The sequence below is a fragment of the Ammodytes marinus genome (assembly GCF_949987685.1).
Source record: "Ammodytes marinus genome assembly, chromosome: 13".
Taxonomy (NCBI): Eukaryota; Metazoa; Chordata; class Actinopteri; order Uranoscopiformes; family Ammodytidae; genus Ammodytes; species Ammodytes marinus.
This window is the reverse complement of record NC_137217.1, coordinates 9,594,460-9,611,695: the sequence shown is the minus strand read 5'-3', so window position 1 is coordinate 9,611,695 and position 17,236 is coordinate 9,594,460. Positions and strand designations below refer to the sequence as shown.

At 41.0% G+C, this 17,236-nt stretch overlaps 1 protein-coding gene across 1 annotated transcript in view; it reads right to left on the bottom strand.

The window, feature by feature from the left end:
• usp45 (ubiquitin specific peptidase 45) overlaps positions 1-17,236 on the bottom strand; it is a 36,528-nt gene that overhangs the window by 11,640 nt on the left and 7,652 nt on the right. The window contains exons 6-10 of the mRNA XM_080040006.1: positions 12,276-12,427; positions 10,865-10,960; positions 9,152-9,282; positions 2,967-3,054; positions 56-137 (exon numbers count right to left, since the gene is read on the bottom strand). Coding sequence (XP_079896132.1) covers positions 56-137; positions 2,967-3,054; positions 9,152-9,282; positions 10,865-10,960; positions 12,276-12,427 — 549 coding nt within the window. The remainder of the gene's footprint in view (positions 1-55; positions 138-2,966; positions 3,055-9,151; positions 9,283-10,864; positions 10,961-12,275; positions 12,428-17,236) is intronic.

Genomic DNA, 17,236 nt, shown 5'->3' with positions numbered 1-17,236 from the left:
GCCACAAGATGGGACTATTGATCTTGGCTATCCATGTACTGCAGAGCTTACAAACCTTTGACCTGGCGTTTGGTGTCCTCGTCTGCTGTCTTCTCCGTGGGATTGTTGTAAGCCTTCAAAATCCCTGCTTTCACCCTCTGGAAAAAAGCAAACACAAAGTCATACATCAGTGTACAATAAAAAATATGATCGCAAGAAAAAATAAAATCAGTGCACGCTTAAAGGGATATCCCTTTATGCAAAAATAATGACATAAATTCAAATGCATTTTTTTCTTGAATTCTCTCCATTACATCCATTAGTGAAACATCAAAAACCTAGCCTACAGCTCAGTTTGACAGGTATACACATTATAAGCATCATTAGTGTAAAATAATTATTGTGCTTGTCTCAATAGGTTAACATGTAGATCTCTTAATGAACTGTGCCCCTGTTTGTGTGCGTCTCTTATTGAAGGTGACGTGGTCAGTGAGTGTGTTAGTGAGAGAGCTGTGAAGAGGCACAGCCCACAGTAAAGCACCAATCAATAGATAATTGGCCGTGGTCTATGTCTGTAGTCGAGACCAGTCACCCCCCCACCCCCACCCCCACCCCATTGTCCCGGAACCCACGCACTGGACTGGCTATTTAGGTCAAAAAGTCCTGTTAATCCCATCCCTGGGTAGCCTGCACCCCAACTCAGTCAAACCAGGGCTGAGGCACTCCTTAATTAATTACCAGTAACCCCCCAACCCTCCCTTTCTCTCTCTCTCTCTCTCTCTACAGTGTAACAGCGTGCACTGTCCCACACAGGATGGGCTGTGGGAGGGGGGTGGGAGGGTTAGGGAGGGGTGAAGAGGGGCTGCTGGTACAAGGGTGCAGGGGTGGAAACTAAAATGAAGACAGAGCGAAGAAGGGACAGTCCATGCCCTGAGAGAGTAAAACCTACCGTCTCAGCTAATTGGTGATAATTGACCGGGGTCCACATTAGCATATTCAGATCTCTGATACTAATGGCCAATCAACACAAACACTTAGGGCCTCTAAAAGGTTTGGTGGACTCCCGCTGCAAAAAATACCAGTTTCCCTCTCTGACACATACATACAGGACTGTGTATTTACAGTATGTTATTTGCACAGTATTCATGAGTTACTCAAATGTTCCTATTCAAAATGAACACTAGGCTCACTAGGTGTAGAATAACGTAAACAATAAAAATGTTCGTGTTCTGCATCTCCTGTGTTTGAAAAAGCGCTATTATTAAAACTTCTAAAACACTATTCATTCATTCTTTATAAGAACATTTTGTACCTGGTTTAATTTTTCGCATTTAATTAAAAAAAATCATTCAACAAAGTGGGCTATAATGCCACTGTATTTCTGAATAAGCCTGGCTGTATAAATGAGTTTCTGGGTGAATGAATAGAGGAGGCCGTACCCCCCCACCCCTCTTTACCTCCTTGATTGGATTGGGAGGAGGGCTGATGAGTGTGTGTGTGTGTGTGTGTGTGTGTGTGTGTGTATGTGTGTGTGTTTATGTATAGAAGGGGGGCCTTGGGTGACCCTCATGCACAATGCGACGGCCCTGGAGCTCATTCAGCAGCTGTGGGTTTCCCAAGATCACACAATGATGCCGGTCGTGCCACTTGCAAGTCCCTTAAGTGGCACAACTGTCAGGGTTCACAAGTTTGAATGGGAGCAAGGGGAGCCCAGCCCGCGGCCCCTCCTGGGTGTGCAGGCTGACCACTAAACATACCCGCTAACTTCTCCTCCTCGGTTCATACAGCCACTGGTGGGGCCATAGGGGGCACCTCAGCCCTGCAAAGGCCTGCTGCAGGCTCTCCTAATTGCCCTACCAAGGGTTTTTGAAGGGGGTGGGGGTATTCTCTGTATACTTGCCAAAAAACATGGCACCATAAGGTTTAAACACAAAAAACTGCCTAGCCAAGCAAAATAATATTGGGTTATGCGAGAGAACACAGCTGATTAGTGTTACATTATGAATAGACTAGAATGGATTATTTAAGGTAAAATAAATACGATTTTTACTTAACTACAGTATTGAAAAGTTGAACAAGTGGAGTGGTTGATAAAGCCGATGACAAATGCCATAGCCATTAATAATTTTTTCCAAGTGCTGAAATTGTTGGCTTTCGAAACCGACGCGCATTTTTGATAATCCTGTTGTTGGTACTACTTTCAACTCAATTATTCATTTCAGATATTAGCATGGACTAAATAATTGCTGCTTCATTAATTTAAAAAAAGTGTATTCAAGTAATCCAGGTCAACATTTGAATTTGGAAAAAATGAAAACACAGGGATGCTTAGCAGATGTCATGTTGATCATATTTACCATTTCATTATTAAATTCTAGCGTGCTAAAATAAGCAGAACAAAACTGAGTAGGGGAAATTGAGTTTGTTAGTATTGGTTTAGCTACAAAACGAAAGCCTGTAATGACTTGCCTTGAGCTTTCTTAAACCTGACTAAGCATGGAGATACTGTGTCCTCGCTTTATTCACATTTTCTTTTATCAAAGGTTCAAAAAGCATTTACGAAGAAACCTCAAATACAAAAAGTACGAGGAATACTTTTTGCACATATGAAGGACCTTTCAGTAAAAAAGAAATAAAAAAACTTCAGCAAACTATGAAAGAACATGACAAAAGATCCCCAAACGTGGGAAAAGCATGTGGTTTTACAGGTACACACACACACACACACACACACACACACACACACACACACACACACACACACACAACATTGCCCGCCACAATAGCTGGATTCTGTAAAGTCAGCTGGCTGATGTTTAATTTTTAAAATGGTCTTTCATTCTTAGAGATGGTAGAACATCCCCTGTACAAATCTATGTTATTTCTTTTGAATGGTTTGCCCCAAAAGAAAAAAAATATAGATTTACTATACTGTACGTGTGTGTGTGTGTGTGTGTGTGTGTGTGTGTGTGTGTGTGTAAGCTCACTTTAGTTTCCTCTACTCGTATGGAGTCCAGTAGGTAGTGCAGAAGTTCCTGACTGTCTTGTTGTTGGTAGCCCTTGAACCTCGGAGCCCTGAGAAAAAAAAAATGTTTTTACTTCTGGCAGATCCAGGTGTTTACATACTGTATAACCAAACACCTGTTGGACACATTAAAAGGGAAGAATTAACAGTCAATGTACACTATGCAGTCTACATGCTGCACCACACTCTGCAAACTAAACTTCCAGGCTCTGATTTAAATTGCACCTTAACAAAGCTTTTCAACTGGTGTAAATGTAGGATGGCCACTACATTTTAAAATTATTCCATAGATTTCCAATCAAAACATTTGCTATGAAGAGCTATGAAAATGGAAAAAAATATATGAAATGAATAGCCAATTAACCACATTTGTTCCATGGGGTTAACACAGAGGGCTATTATAAGGCCAAAGTGCTGTGTATATTACGATGATAATAATAATAGTTTGTAGTCAAAACACAGTTCTACAATGTATGCTCTCGACCATTTTATTGGCATCTTGTATGTGGATGTTATATCCTGGACATTAACTCCAGAGTGGTTAGAGGGGAGGCTCTCCTTGGGTCCGTCCCTTGGCCGTTGACTGTGTTCACAGATGTGAGGACAGATGCCAGGGGCAGATGGGCAGCCAAGGCTAGAGCCGCTGAAACCTGTAGAGCCCAGCCAGCCACACAACCACAGGACAGGTTGGTCCAACGGGCACCACAACACACACTGGAGAGAGGCTTAGATGACTGCTTTGGTCAAATGTTGTGGAGGTTCGCAGGTGAGGGGAGGTTGGGGTGTTGGGTTTGACTCCTTTAGTAGTAATGTGGAGGTCCTTAACTCCATGGTTAACACCAGTGGTCTTCAGCTCCTTAGGGTCTGGTGTTAATGGATGTCCTGTCATTTTAAAGAGGCAAAACATTGTTTCCTCCTGGGTTGGGCAAGGCATTTCAAAAGGGAATTACCGCCGTCACATTTATGGCTGGTACAGTATAAAACTGATAATGATGTATTAACATTCACTGTTGTCTTTGCTTTTAATTAACCTAGTGTTGATACAATTTAACTGCACTGTTTTGTAATGCCATTCATTCCGTACTTATTGGGAAGATTTCAGTTCAAATGATTCATCCCTTTGCGACACAAGCTGATATACATGTGTTTGATGGACAAATGTCCACCTGCCCTCAACACAGGTCCTAAGCAGGAGGTCAGCAGTAGCCTACAGTGCCCCCTCCCCGAGTAGATTGAGACATGATCTTTGTATCTTATGCTCTTTTCAAAGGTGGGGGGAGGATGAGGATGGCAGACAACACATATGTAATTTATTCCCCAGCTCTAAACGATGAACAGCATGTGAAGGAATGTCCCCCTCTTGTTCCACTAACTGGTCTGTCAATCTTCCAAGATCATGATGGATAAAGCAATAAACCTTTTTTTTTTAATAAATGGTAATGATTGAGACAGAAAGAGAAACAGAGACTGACACAGAGCAGTAGAGAGAAAGATTTAAAAAAGAAGAAGCTTGGTTGGTATCAGTGGAATGAGGAGGTCTGGAAGCTCATCCCAGTGGGGAGAAGCAGAAGGGCCCTGTAGCGCTGCGCTCAATCTGGCCAATACAAACAGCTGCGGTGCTAACACAATTAATAGCCGGATGAGTTAGTACCAGACACAAGGCCACACAAGCTCCCCCCCACCCCCCTCCCCAAATACATGCACACACGTATGGCCAACACAATGCACCCGCAAACTGCTCATAAAAAAATTGGCCATCATTTACTCACAGAGATGAAGCCAATGGTATATAGTATACATAAGCAGTAATGAAAACAACAGTGATAGAACAAAAAATCAAATGTTGCCTCACTATATACGTGAAGCCCAAATATGGTACAGTGGACCAAACAACATCTTATCAAACCACCACAAGATAACATGCCATTTATAATACGGTAGGTCACTGATATTAAGCCATACTCAGCCGTACAAATAGCTTACATCTCCATATGTTGGACACAAAGGGACCGTAAACATCCCTATCTTCACGTTAACTTAAATGCACAGGTAGACCACAGTGAACACATTCTAATCATCAGATTATAAAGTTAGTATCCCTAGCCAATATTTGTATGACATTTCTCACCAACAATGAATATGTAGACATTAATCCAGAGAGCATGGATGCAGAAGAGAGCCAGCGACACCTTTTTTTCTTTGCAATACAAGAAAGGGCGTTCTGAATTCTGATAGTAAGAATTAGAAACATTCTTATTAAACCTTACTTTATTATGCCTTAGATATACAAAAGAAGTAGAAAGGCTCTCAGAGTGAAGCAGATACATATTTGAGTCTTGAATTCAAATCCATATCCCCGCCTTGCTAGCTCTGTAGTAAAACAAGGCCTGGGTACAAGCTGGGACCCTCTCTGGCACCAGATAGAGAGTGTGGTGCTGACCATCCAACCCACACAGCTTGGCACTGCTCCTAGCCCAGACCAGAGCTGTTCCACTGGCAGGAAGCTGGGGACGGAGGCAGGCTGCGGGGTACTCAGCTGGTTGGGGTCAAATGCATGTGAACACACACACAAACTATTCACACAAAACCAGGCTCAATAGGGCTCTAGTTATGCATGTAAACACTCCAACTGGCCCTTATATGAGCCAGAGAAAGCCTTATTAACCTGCCTGTCGACACAAACATACCAGGATAGAATGTGAAAGAGAAATGGAAAAAGCGCTCTCAGTCGTCAAGGGCGAGACCCCAATCCTCTATGAGTGACAAGAGCTTGCATTGACAGGTGAGGAGGCTGAGTGTAGCCATCATAAAGGTCACTAAAATGGAGGGAAAAATGTCCCAGCAAATAAGGAGTCATTCTTGACCCTGTCCTTTCAGCTCAACGCTTTAGCCTTGACTGATTGCAGATATGTGGCTGTATGGAGGAGTCTAGTGGAGCAGCATGTGAGCTCAGGCTAGCTCACAATGCTACTGACATCATGTACAGTTGTGTTCAAAATAATAGCAGTGTGTTTAAAACATTTAGTAAAGATCAAAATCCTAATAATAGCTTTTATTTCCATACACGCAAATGCATTGGGGACATTGCACATTCAATTCCAACTCCAAATATGAAGAAACTTTTGTCAAATGTTTCTTCATCTTTACAGAAAGTGAAGAAAAAGGAATATTAGACTGTTCAAAAAAATAGCAGTGTCTGCATTTTTCTTTACAACTCAAACATTTACTGTATCAACTGAAAAATGCATGAAGATTTAGCTTTCCTATGAATCACTGAACTAATATTTAGTTGTATAACCTCTGTTTCTGTGTTGCAGGGAGCCGACCAATTTATGGCACCTGTGAACAGGTGTTTCAGCCCAGGACGATTGGACTACAGTCTACAATTCCTCTGGATTTCTTGGTTTTGCCTCAACAACAGCATTTTTGATGTCACCACATACTATGTGGTGACATTGTTGGAAATAAAAGCTATGATAAGGATTTTGATCTTGCCAAAATGATGACTCTGAATTTCAATACAATACAAGCAGGATTACAAGGTACTAGAAAGACAATATATCGAATACAATGTGTGTCAGCATTGCATTTACAGTATATATGTTCACAACAATGCTATACTGGCCTTAATAAAGGTTCCCTTGTGGTATACGTGTACCATATGGGTTCTGAGGCTGAAAAGTCATGTCTCTATTCAAATGCATGGTAGTGGAATAGATTAACTCTACGTGAAATTAGACGCATGTGAATGCATAAAGGTGTGTGTGTGTGTGTGTGTGTGTGTGTGTGTGTGTGTGTGTGTGTGCAATGCATGCTGTCTGAATGCACAATTGCCTAGATGAGTGTTGCAGGCTGAGGTGGTACCAGGTGAGGTGGCCACATACATACATACACACACACACACTCCCACTCTCAGAAACAACGAAGTAGGCCTTTGTGATCAAAGCTAGGTACCAGAATAAATGTCAAAGCCGCACCAGAGATGTACCCAGTAGGGGTGTGCGGAGACGTCATTATCTGTATCTGTATCTGTATCTGTTCAACCAACAAAATTATCTGTATCTGTATCTGTATCCGGATACACAACAAGAAGTGGGCGTGGCGTATACCGGAAGTTTCTTTTACATTAGCCTACATTAAAGGAAGTCACACCTAAATTGATTTTCTAAACTAATATTCATTGTCAATGCAATTGTTGTCCCTTCAAAGCATCACATTGATGTAATGTTGACATATAAGTCAAAAAGTCAGATATATTTCTACCTTTTCATCCCTCTCTCTCTCTCTCTTCTTTGTTCTCAGAATACAAAGAAATTCAGGGAACGAAAATATTGATAAATAACAGCCCAAATCTGTGCATAGGCTACTCACTGTTAGTAAATGAGGGCCAGTGTTTTACTTTTAACTTAATTAAGGTATCCCTTTAACTGGGGGAAATACAGCTGTATTTCATGATTATTTTTTCTCTATCTCTCCCCCTCCCTCTTTTTTTACTTTTGTTTTACTAAACTAAGATTTAGGAACAATATTCATCAACATACCAATCTCATAAACCCTAAATAATATGTTAGCCTTTCCACAAAGCCACATGTGATTTTAATGTGTCAAGTTTGCAGTTTCCGATGTTATTGTATAGGTCCTGAAGTAGGCCTAGCCATATACGCATTGATTGACAGCTGAAAAAGAACAGGTCCTATGCATCAGTTTGATGGAAATGTTGTGATGTTTGATAGAGTTTAAGCAGTAGGCCTAGTGAATGTAAATACATCGGGGAAGGGCTGACGGTGACTCGGGGTGCAGCATATTCCATCGGTTCGTCTCTTCTCCGCCACGGCAGCGGCCGGGTTACGAGGAAACTCACATAAAAACGGCAGCAAATGCGATCGGTAGAACCCTCTATTCAAGGGAAAGGGCGAACGCGCTGCGTTTATCAGTGGATAAAAAGAGAGAGACCGCGGGTCACGGGACGCGCCCGGTCCTCTCATGTCCACCGCAGAACAGCTGTTAGTGTCATTCTACCTGTTGTGTCATTGAGGCGGAACGCGCTGCGTCAATTAGGCGCATAATATAAAAAAAAAAAAATCCCCGAATAATAACGGGACTATTCGGAAATTATCCGTATCCGTATCTAACTCATTATCCGTGCTTATCCGAATACATATTCGGATTCGGGCTCATCCCTAGTACCCAGTCAGCCAAAGTCAAATGCCCTGGTCACCCACCTGCACTACTAAACAGTGCAAGACCCCCCCCCCCCCCCCCCACCTATCCACACACACACACACACACACACACACACACACACACACACACACACACACACACACACACACACACACACACACACACACACACACACACACACACACACACACACACACACACACACACACACACACACACACACACACACACACACACACACACACACAGGGCGGACCCAACCAGCAGTGTACCATGCTAAAACAAGAAGCCAGCCAACCAAACATTCACACTGTTTATGAAAGAGAACATAACAACTTTTCATTTGATGAATAGGGCCTGTTTGCCAGTTAGACCTTGGTCTGGATCAAACATGACACAGGTGGCACAGCATTGTGGCGACTAGCAGAAAAAGTAACAAATAGAAAAGCTAGCTGCTGCCACTACACACTTAATAAGGTGCAGTGGCTTTAGTGTATTTTGTGTGTTGACCTCAGAGTGTGTGTGAAAGTCATTCAGCTGGGACCAGGTGCTACCTGAGTCTGGCTGGTTAAAATGGTCGCCATGAAAGCAGGTGAAAGCTGTGGCTCCTGTGTGACTTCTCTTGGCAGAGAAAACATTCATATATAGAGTTTGAAGCTAGTGTATTCTAAAAAGTTGGAGTCAACGATTCTGGAGAACGCTTGTTGTCAAAATCTGTGACTTAACTCCTCACAATCATTTTGTACATACTAGTTTGCAGAGCCTACTGTAGGCTGCGTACTATAAACGCCAGATTTTGTTCGCAGTGCACACACACAGTACAGACAGGTAGTCCATCATGGGAAGATATTCTATGATTTTGACACAAAGTGAGTTTGACAACAAGCTTTCCCCCGAAACGACCACTCCACCTTTAATGGCCGATTTGATGTTAACTGGCTGCTATGAAGAATGGGGCCTTACTTTTGGCAGAGCTGGTTGAAAAGGACCTTGGGATTGAGCGGGCCTTTCCCTGGTTCCTTCATGCTGTGTAGGAAGAGAAACATGGCCGCCGTCAGGGGCTCTGGACTGGGCAGCGTCACTGTCAGCGGACTCTGGAATATAAGAGAACCAACCAAAGGAAGTCATGTTTCCATATTTCAAAAAGACATCAAGCAGACAGGATCCAACTTGTTATCAACTTTGTGTGGCAATACAAGCAATTTGTTGACTATTTTGAACAACTCATGGTTGATTTTGTTTATTTATTTATAGAAATCTGGGTGCCTTCTACTGAATACGGTCAGAAATACAAGAGGACAAGTTTATATCAGTGATTCTTGAGAAGTGGGACAAAACCCAAAAAAATGCAAACCCTATGTTTAGACAAATTAAATTACATGTATGTACCCAACATGTACTAAGCTACTGAGCTAAGGTTTGACACAACCTCCCAGCTTTCGTCCTTTTTATCAAAATGGACTTTTTACCTTGTTTCTCCTTTTTAACATGGGCTTTTTAGCTTGCCATTCCTTATTTTGTGTCAACTCTGTCAGACACCAAAAAACACAAATAAATGTTCCCTCATTTTATGATAGACCCTTGAGATGTATAGTGATCACAAATATTCACCAAAACTGATAAAAATATTTTCAAAATGTATATGAATATACATGTTTTTGATATCTGACGGTGTTGACATATTTAACGTTTCTTAAACAGAACAAATAGAGTTTTTCTAGAAGCAGTTTGGTTTTTCTGTTGATGTTAGGTGCTAGTATGAACTACTTCAGGAAAATAAAATTATCAAAACATTTTGTATAACTTCTTCAGAAATTGTAAGTCGGTGTTGACGTATCATGGTTGTGACGCAGGACTTTCAAGATTTGTAATGTAAAATATTCTAAAACTACAACACTAATCAGAGCCTGTTTGACTCTAATGTACTCTGCACAGATAGCTTGTGACAATAGGTCCTTCACGGAGACAGCTGCCCCTCATATTGCCTGATTTTATTACATTTTAATGAAATGTCTGACGGTGGTGACAAAAAGTGTCCCCCCACTTAGAAACCTTATAAAACATGGTGTGTTGTAGAATTTTTTTTTATTGATATGAGAGATTATTTAGTGTTGCCTTTGATGAAAAAAGCTATTTTTAATCATTCAAGTACATTTTTAATAGGTTTTATTGCATATGAAAGATTGAAACCTACTATGTGGACACACTGTTTTTTTTAAATTAAATTTAAGGGGATAATTGTGCTCCAGACATTCTATTCTTAAACCCTAATAACATCTAATATTTTAAATATTTAAATTTTTAAATATAACAGCAGTTACATTTTGTCCCAGCCTTTTGATTCTCAAGAATCACTGATAAACAATTGCTTCAAATGTTCATTAAGATGTACATTTTGTTCTGAAAACATGTTGCAGCTTTAAAATTAGACAGAATGTTGCCCATATACCAAATAACACATTTTACATATGATCAAATCTTATTATTCAATTTATTTACAGTTTATTTTCTGAGTCATTTTTTAAATTAGAGCAATAGATAGAACAAGGAACAGTGGCTCAGGCAGGTACAAGATCAGGACAATCATGTCAAAAGCAAACTCATTCATATTTGGTCTATTTATGTTTAGTTTGACTAGCATTTAGAGACGTAAAAGGGATGGCGGGCAAACTGTACCAGATTGGTGTCGACAGGAGCGGAGATCCTCAGTTTGTACCCTTTCTCTTTCAGTTCCTGGATGAGGTCGATGAGCATGTGTGTCTGAGACAGGTTCTGTGGGGACACCAGAAGTATTTTATAAGTGTAGAGACATTAACCATTCAAATCTATAAATACATTGAATGGCATCACATCAAGGTATTATTCAGGAATGACATTAGATTAGATTTTTCACAAAATCAGTGGATCCTTAAACTGGTCAGACCACACTCATTTAACTATTCATCTCATGAAAAGACTCAATAACAATGTTGTGGAGCATAAAAGACGACAACAAAAAAGTTAGGACATGAAACTATATCCACATTTGGTTTAAGGTGTGGTCCATTAAAATACCCAATGTGAAATGTTTCTGAATTTTTTTAGGATTCAGGAAACTTGGTGGGGAGTGCATTATTCTAAAAGAAGCTTTCCAATCTATCAGTGAGATTAAATAGGAATAAAATCCTTGGTGAGTAGGTAGCCTGGAGCAGGCATTGTCATTCCATTTTAGAGAAACATATTTTCCGTCCCTCTCAGCAGATATTTGTTTTGTCACATCCTGGCAATGAAGACAGTTGCTATGGAAAACACACAAAGGCGCTGGCATTGTGAACACGGACACAGCTCATCCTCTGACAATTATGTGTTTTCACCAGAAAGATTGCAATTTTCAAGGAGACAATACAGACAGACAGGGAGTGGGAGGGAAAGGCATGTAAAGCGCGCTCGCTCAAATTTCAATCAACAGGGAAGGCCCTGAGGGTGATTAACAAAATGGTGGACAAAAACAGCTTCATTGTTGGAGAGGCGCGTCAGTTTGCAGTCACCATGACACGACCAGAGAAAGACTAGGCAGGCTCTATAGCTGTGTTGTATGGTGAACATGCTCTGCACCAACTGAGTGCCACTTGTGTGTGGGCAGGTGAATGTGTCCAGGCCTACACTGCATTTACTTCTGTGTTGAATATACTTCAAAATGACCTCAAGGCCTAGCTTGTTTACACTCACCGTCATTGTCAGACCGTAATCTGGTTTACTATAGGCCAGGACTCTCAAGAAGCAGCACTTGAAGAGTGTTTACACATTCTAAAAGGCATACATATTGATAATGCCATGCTAGAATGGAAATCCCTCTTCAGATGAAGCAAGGACAGTAGGCAGGTTATATGCAGGAACAAATCCTTTTGTACAATAATGTGATCGAGTTTCAGGTTTATAGTGACGGGTAAGTTTTATCATACCTGAATACATATCATATTATTCAATACTGCGGCATATTTCATAAGGACTGATGCAATTAATAATCAGCAATATGTCACGCTTGGATGGGTCAACACACAGAAATATATTTTTGTTTGAACTGACATTAACAGATAGTTATACCAACCTGCATAACAGCATTGAAAAAGCAGGTGTTACCGAGGTTATTTATGCCTTTAACAGGGACCAGGGTGCTGTTGATGGCTGGACTCTTGCCTTTGGGCAGATCACTATAATCTGATGCTTCCTCTTGAAGCTTGATGATCTTGGGTGAAGCTCCTGGAACACAGAGAAACCAAACAGGTCAGTAATGCACAGTAGTAGAACACTAAAACACATGTGTATCTGTAACATGATTGTTATGAGATAGTGAGTTAAGTTGCTTTATTGGTCAATGGCTACATTGAAATTTGTCTTTTCGCATATCCCCTCTCAAGGGGGTCCTCGCGCAAGGTCAGCCACAGTGCAGCTGCCTGGAGCAGTTTGGGGTTAAGTGCCTTGCTCAAGGTCACAATGGTAGAGATGGTGGGCACCGTAGATGTAATACCAGTCACCACTAGTATAACAAAAAGCACCCTCCCGCCAGGTGCAGGGGATCTAACCAGGGACATTTTTCCTCTAGGCCATTCTAACACCGCATATAGTGCAACCTTGGACATTACAGATACATGATGGGGATATTGTGTGTGGGCGGTCTTTGCAATTGACAAAATATCCAGTTTGTAATTTGGCATTTAACTTGATGCAGTGTTTGGCAGCGAGACTTGGCAGCCAAAGCTTTAAGACACAGCTGAGATGGTGGCAGGGTTAACAACTGGGCTGGCAACTGGAGGTCGGCCTTGCAGCTAGAAAAAAAAATGTCAGCCTGACTTTAAATGTGAATTGTGGCAGGATACAGAGAAAAGACTCGGGCTTAGCCTTGAAGCCAGACTGGGGCTGGGAGCAGGATGCTGGGATGGCAGCTGGAAGGAGAGCTGGGTCATTTGGGAAAGCAGATGACAGCTGTAGAAGTTTCCGCTGGTTAGTGAGGGAGTGAGGGGTGGGGGGCAGGGGCTGGAGGAATGGCTCTCCACAGCCAGCTGTTACTCCAGATCACAGATGAAAACTAACCTCAAGCCCCAAACTAAGACACAGATGGTCAGATTCTACTGATAGTCTACTGGGGACAGAGGTAGTGGAGCTGATGGCGACAGCTCACAACAAAGCCAACACCATGATGTCTCAATTCCAATAACATGTCACTGACACATGTTACAGTGGTAGCTTCGGATACGCAAACTAGTAAGGAAAAAGGTTGCCATAAAAGTAGAAGAGGGGCATGCCCTCATGCACACAGTTTGTTAAGCTAGATGGAATGACACATATCCAGTCAAAAGCATTACCTGTCAGAAAGTTCAAAAGGACATAATAGTCACAGCTTTGGGTCAAACAGAAACCCTTCAAAATGTTGCATTGTTACACAAATGTTAAAAAGTCAGAAGAGGAAAAGAGGTAAATGAGCATTGGTTTATGTTCAACAAGTAATGGAGGTTGTCAATATGTTTTTTTTGCCACTTAGAGTCAGTATAATATGTAGTGTCTGCCGGAGGAGACTCCAGTTGCAGTTTCAGGCTTGACAAAATAAGGACCATTAAAAGGTTGTATAAAAGGTAACATTAAAGGTGAAGTAAGCAGTTTATTTATGTTAATATAAGTGTAAAATCACTCTTTATTCATACTTGCATAATGCGTGCGTTTCATAAAGCCGATGTCAGCTGCTCTGCATGTATTCGGCAAATAAAGTTATTGGAGGATCCCGAAATTTATATCCAATCACAAGAGAGAACGCTACAAACCGACACCCGTCTCACTGCCGGTGCACGCCAGTGCAACAGATGGGTGAATGTGTATGCGCCTACAATGGCGGAGCAGGTAAAAATCCTTCCCAATGTCTGTTTTGATGGTTTTTATCATGTTTCATCACACTTATGGATCTGAGATGAATGATGCTAGATAACTCGCTGCTTGAAGACCGCGCAGTGCATTAATGTGTTGACGTAGGGACGAGCGAGGGGACTGCTAACTGCACTCACTGACAGGAAGTTAGCTAAAAGAACCATCCCGCTTACAGCACCTTTAAATTGAGCAAATTTCCATTTAGGTTTATTCCCAAATTCCCATCAATTCTTAATTCCCATAGAAAGTATCCAACTTTTTTCAGGGAATTTTGCAACCCTACTCATGAGGCTGAATACGGAATATTTCTGCACGCAAGTGTTAATCATAAATCATAAAATTGCTGTAGCTTGTCCATCGCAACTGGATCTCAACATAACATGAAGCAAAAAACTATTCAAAAAGGTCTTTCAATATGTTAACAGAATTTAATTTGCCTTATAATTGTATAATGTTTTAATGCTCAATACATGCTTTCTGCCTGTTGAACTTTGTCCCAGTAAACTAACAGCCCCAAAGTGTTTTGCTAAGACAAAAGTTGTTGTTTAGCCTTGAAGAAGAAACTGCCTAATAAGATTTTGGCACATACAGAGGTATGACGCATTCATGTGCACAGTAGTTGAGGAGAAATGACTCCCATTTTCTGTTATCAGACATTGTATGAAGGATAACACCAGCTGAGATGAATTTCTGGGAATATCTACCTAATTAAAAAACATTTCTGCTTTCGCCAGCAAAACAAGGGCTGGACACACCAAACTTAGTGTGTTTGCGCACACACCACCTTCTCTTGCATATAATCCCATGTACACTGTTCATTTCTTTGTATTCAATCATGTAAGCTACACTTGTGATACATGTTGTTTGACCCTTGCATTTGCTGTTTGCAAGTAAATCACCTGCTTTCAAGAAGGCCTGACTCAGTTTCAATTATTCAAACACTTGAGTAAATGATTCTAGTAACACAATATACTACAGAAAATGACAAGTCCAAGTAGAAAGAATATGTCCATGTTAATTTGAATATTATCACTGTTAGACTAAAATCATTGCTAAAAGTCATATCATTTATAATTAAATGAGAATTAAAATGTTAACCAAATTGCATGGAAGCACCTAAAAGCCTATAGGGGCTGGAGAGAAAACAACCAAATGCTGGTGTACACACAAAGAGTTTTCTCCTTGAGCACTTCACCCGTATAAGCCAGTCAAGAGAGTGGGCTGGCAGTGAGCTCAATGGCCTGAACTTGTTTATTTTCAAACCAAGGAAATTCAGCTGAACTGTAAACCATCATACTTATCATACCAACCTGCACCTTTACTCTCCCTGGTCGTCTACTTCATATTATATATTTATACATATTATACATATTTATACTTCCATATTCAATTCACTGCACCACTCCTTCTGCACAACACATTTATTGAAAAGGCAATGCAACCTACAGTGGTGGTAAGCCCATTGATGGCCGCTCCCCAGCCAGCTTTTTCTCCTCAAGGCCAAGGACCTTAGTGAAGGTGCCCTGTCGCTTGTTATGAACCGTGGGCTTTCATCCATGGTCTCTTCATTTGCATTTTAAACGCAAACTAAGTCCATTCAAATGAATGGGAGTACGAACAACATTTCAGTTAGAGATATTGAAGGAAGAAAAATCCAATTACTTTATTAGACACACACAGCACACAGCCTCTCTCAGATCTGCTGCTGAGTCCTTCAGTTTGTACAGACAAAATGTTGTATTAAAGGTGCTGTAAGCGGAATGGTTCTTTTAGCTAAGTTCCTGTCAGTTACTGCAGTTAGCGGTCTCCTCGCTCGTCCCTACTTCACCACATTAATGCACTGCGGTCTTCAAGCAGCGAGTTATCAAGCATTCTCTCAGATCCATACGTGTGATAAAAACATGATAAAAACCATCAAAACAGACATTGGGAAGGATTTTTACCTGCTCCGTCATTGTAGGCGCATAAACATTCACCCATCTGTCGCTCTGGCGTGCAGCGGCAGTGAGACCATGAGTGAGACGGGTGTCGGTTTGTAGCGTTCTCTCTTGTGATAGGATATTAATTTCGGGATCCCCCGAAAAGTTTATTTGCCGATTAAATGCAGAGCAGCTGACTGAGAAATTGGCTTTATGAAACGCGCACATTATGAAAGTGATCACTGTATGCATAAAGAGCGATTTTTTATATTAACATAAAAAAACACTTACTTCACCTTTAATATTCAATGACAATATTATCTAATTATTATTTTTCCTTTGGCTAACATTTCTGTTACATTAACTGGAAAAAACCACTAATGAAAAATAAGGAGATAATTTTAAAGGAATAGTTCAACATTTTCAATTTTTAGCTCTTTGTCCTCACTCAGCGGCTCAAGAAAAGGCGACAGAAACCATTCATGAAACTGTACATGCATTTTTGATATAGAAATGGGCAAAGGTCGCTCATCCTGGTTAGCTTATATCATTTCAAAAGATATAAAACTGTGTGTTTGTTTGGACTTGTTTATTTAGCACGTTATGTTGCACTCTATATTTTCACACGTTAGAGGTCATTTTAGAATCAAATACATACTGGAAAGAAACCAGGAAGTGCCTGTGATGTTCACATATTTATTTGGTTCTAAAATTACATAAAGTACAAAACTACAACGTTGTAAATAAACAAATCATACAAGCACACAGGAGCGATTAGTGAATGACATTGACTTGACTGGACTACCAGTGTTTGAGTTAAGCTGACCTGGATGAGCAACCCTCGCCCATTTCTAGATAAGAAATGCATGCACAGTTACAGGAACAGTTTCTGTTGCCTTTTTATGAGCCAAAGACTGAGGCAAAAAGCTAAACATTAAAAATGTTGGACTATTCCTTTTAGGCCTGCCTTTTAGATTGGGGACTTAGAAGGGGCGAGGTTCAGCTTGTTGGGATGACATGCTTTTGTGGCGCTCCACCCAGTGGTGCTCACTACATCTGTCCCTCCATGCTGGCAACATCTGGAGGCCTATTTCTATCTTCAATATGGAGCCATAAGGGAGCTCCCATATGTCAACAACACGCGCAATGCATGGAAAACAAGTGGAGATCGGAAAAAGACTGCAGCCCCGATCAGGAAAACAATATGTGTATTTTTGGATTCGGTATGGGACGG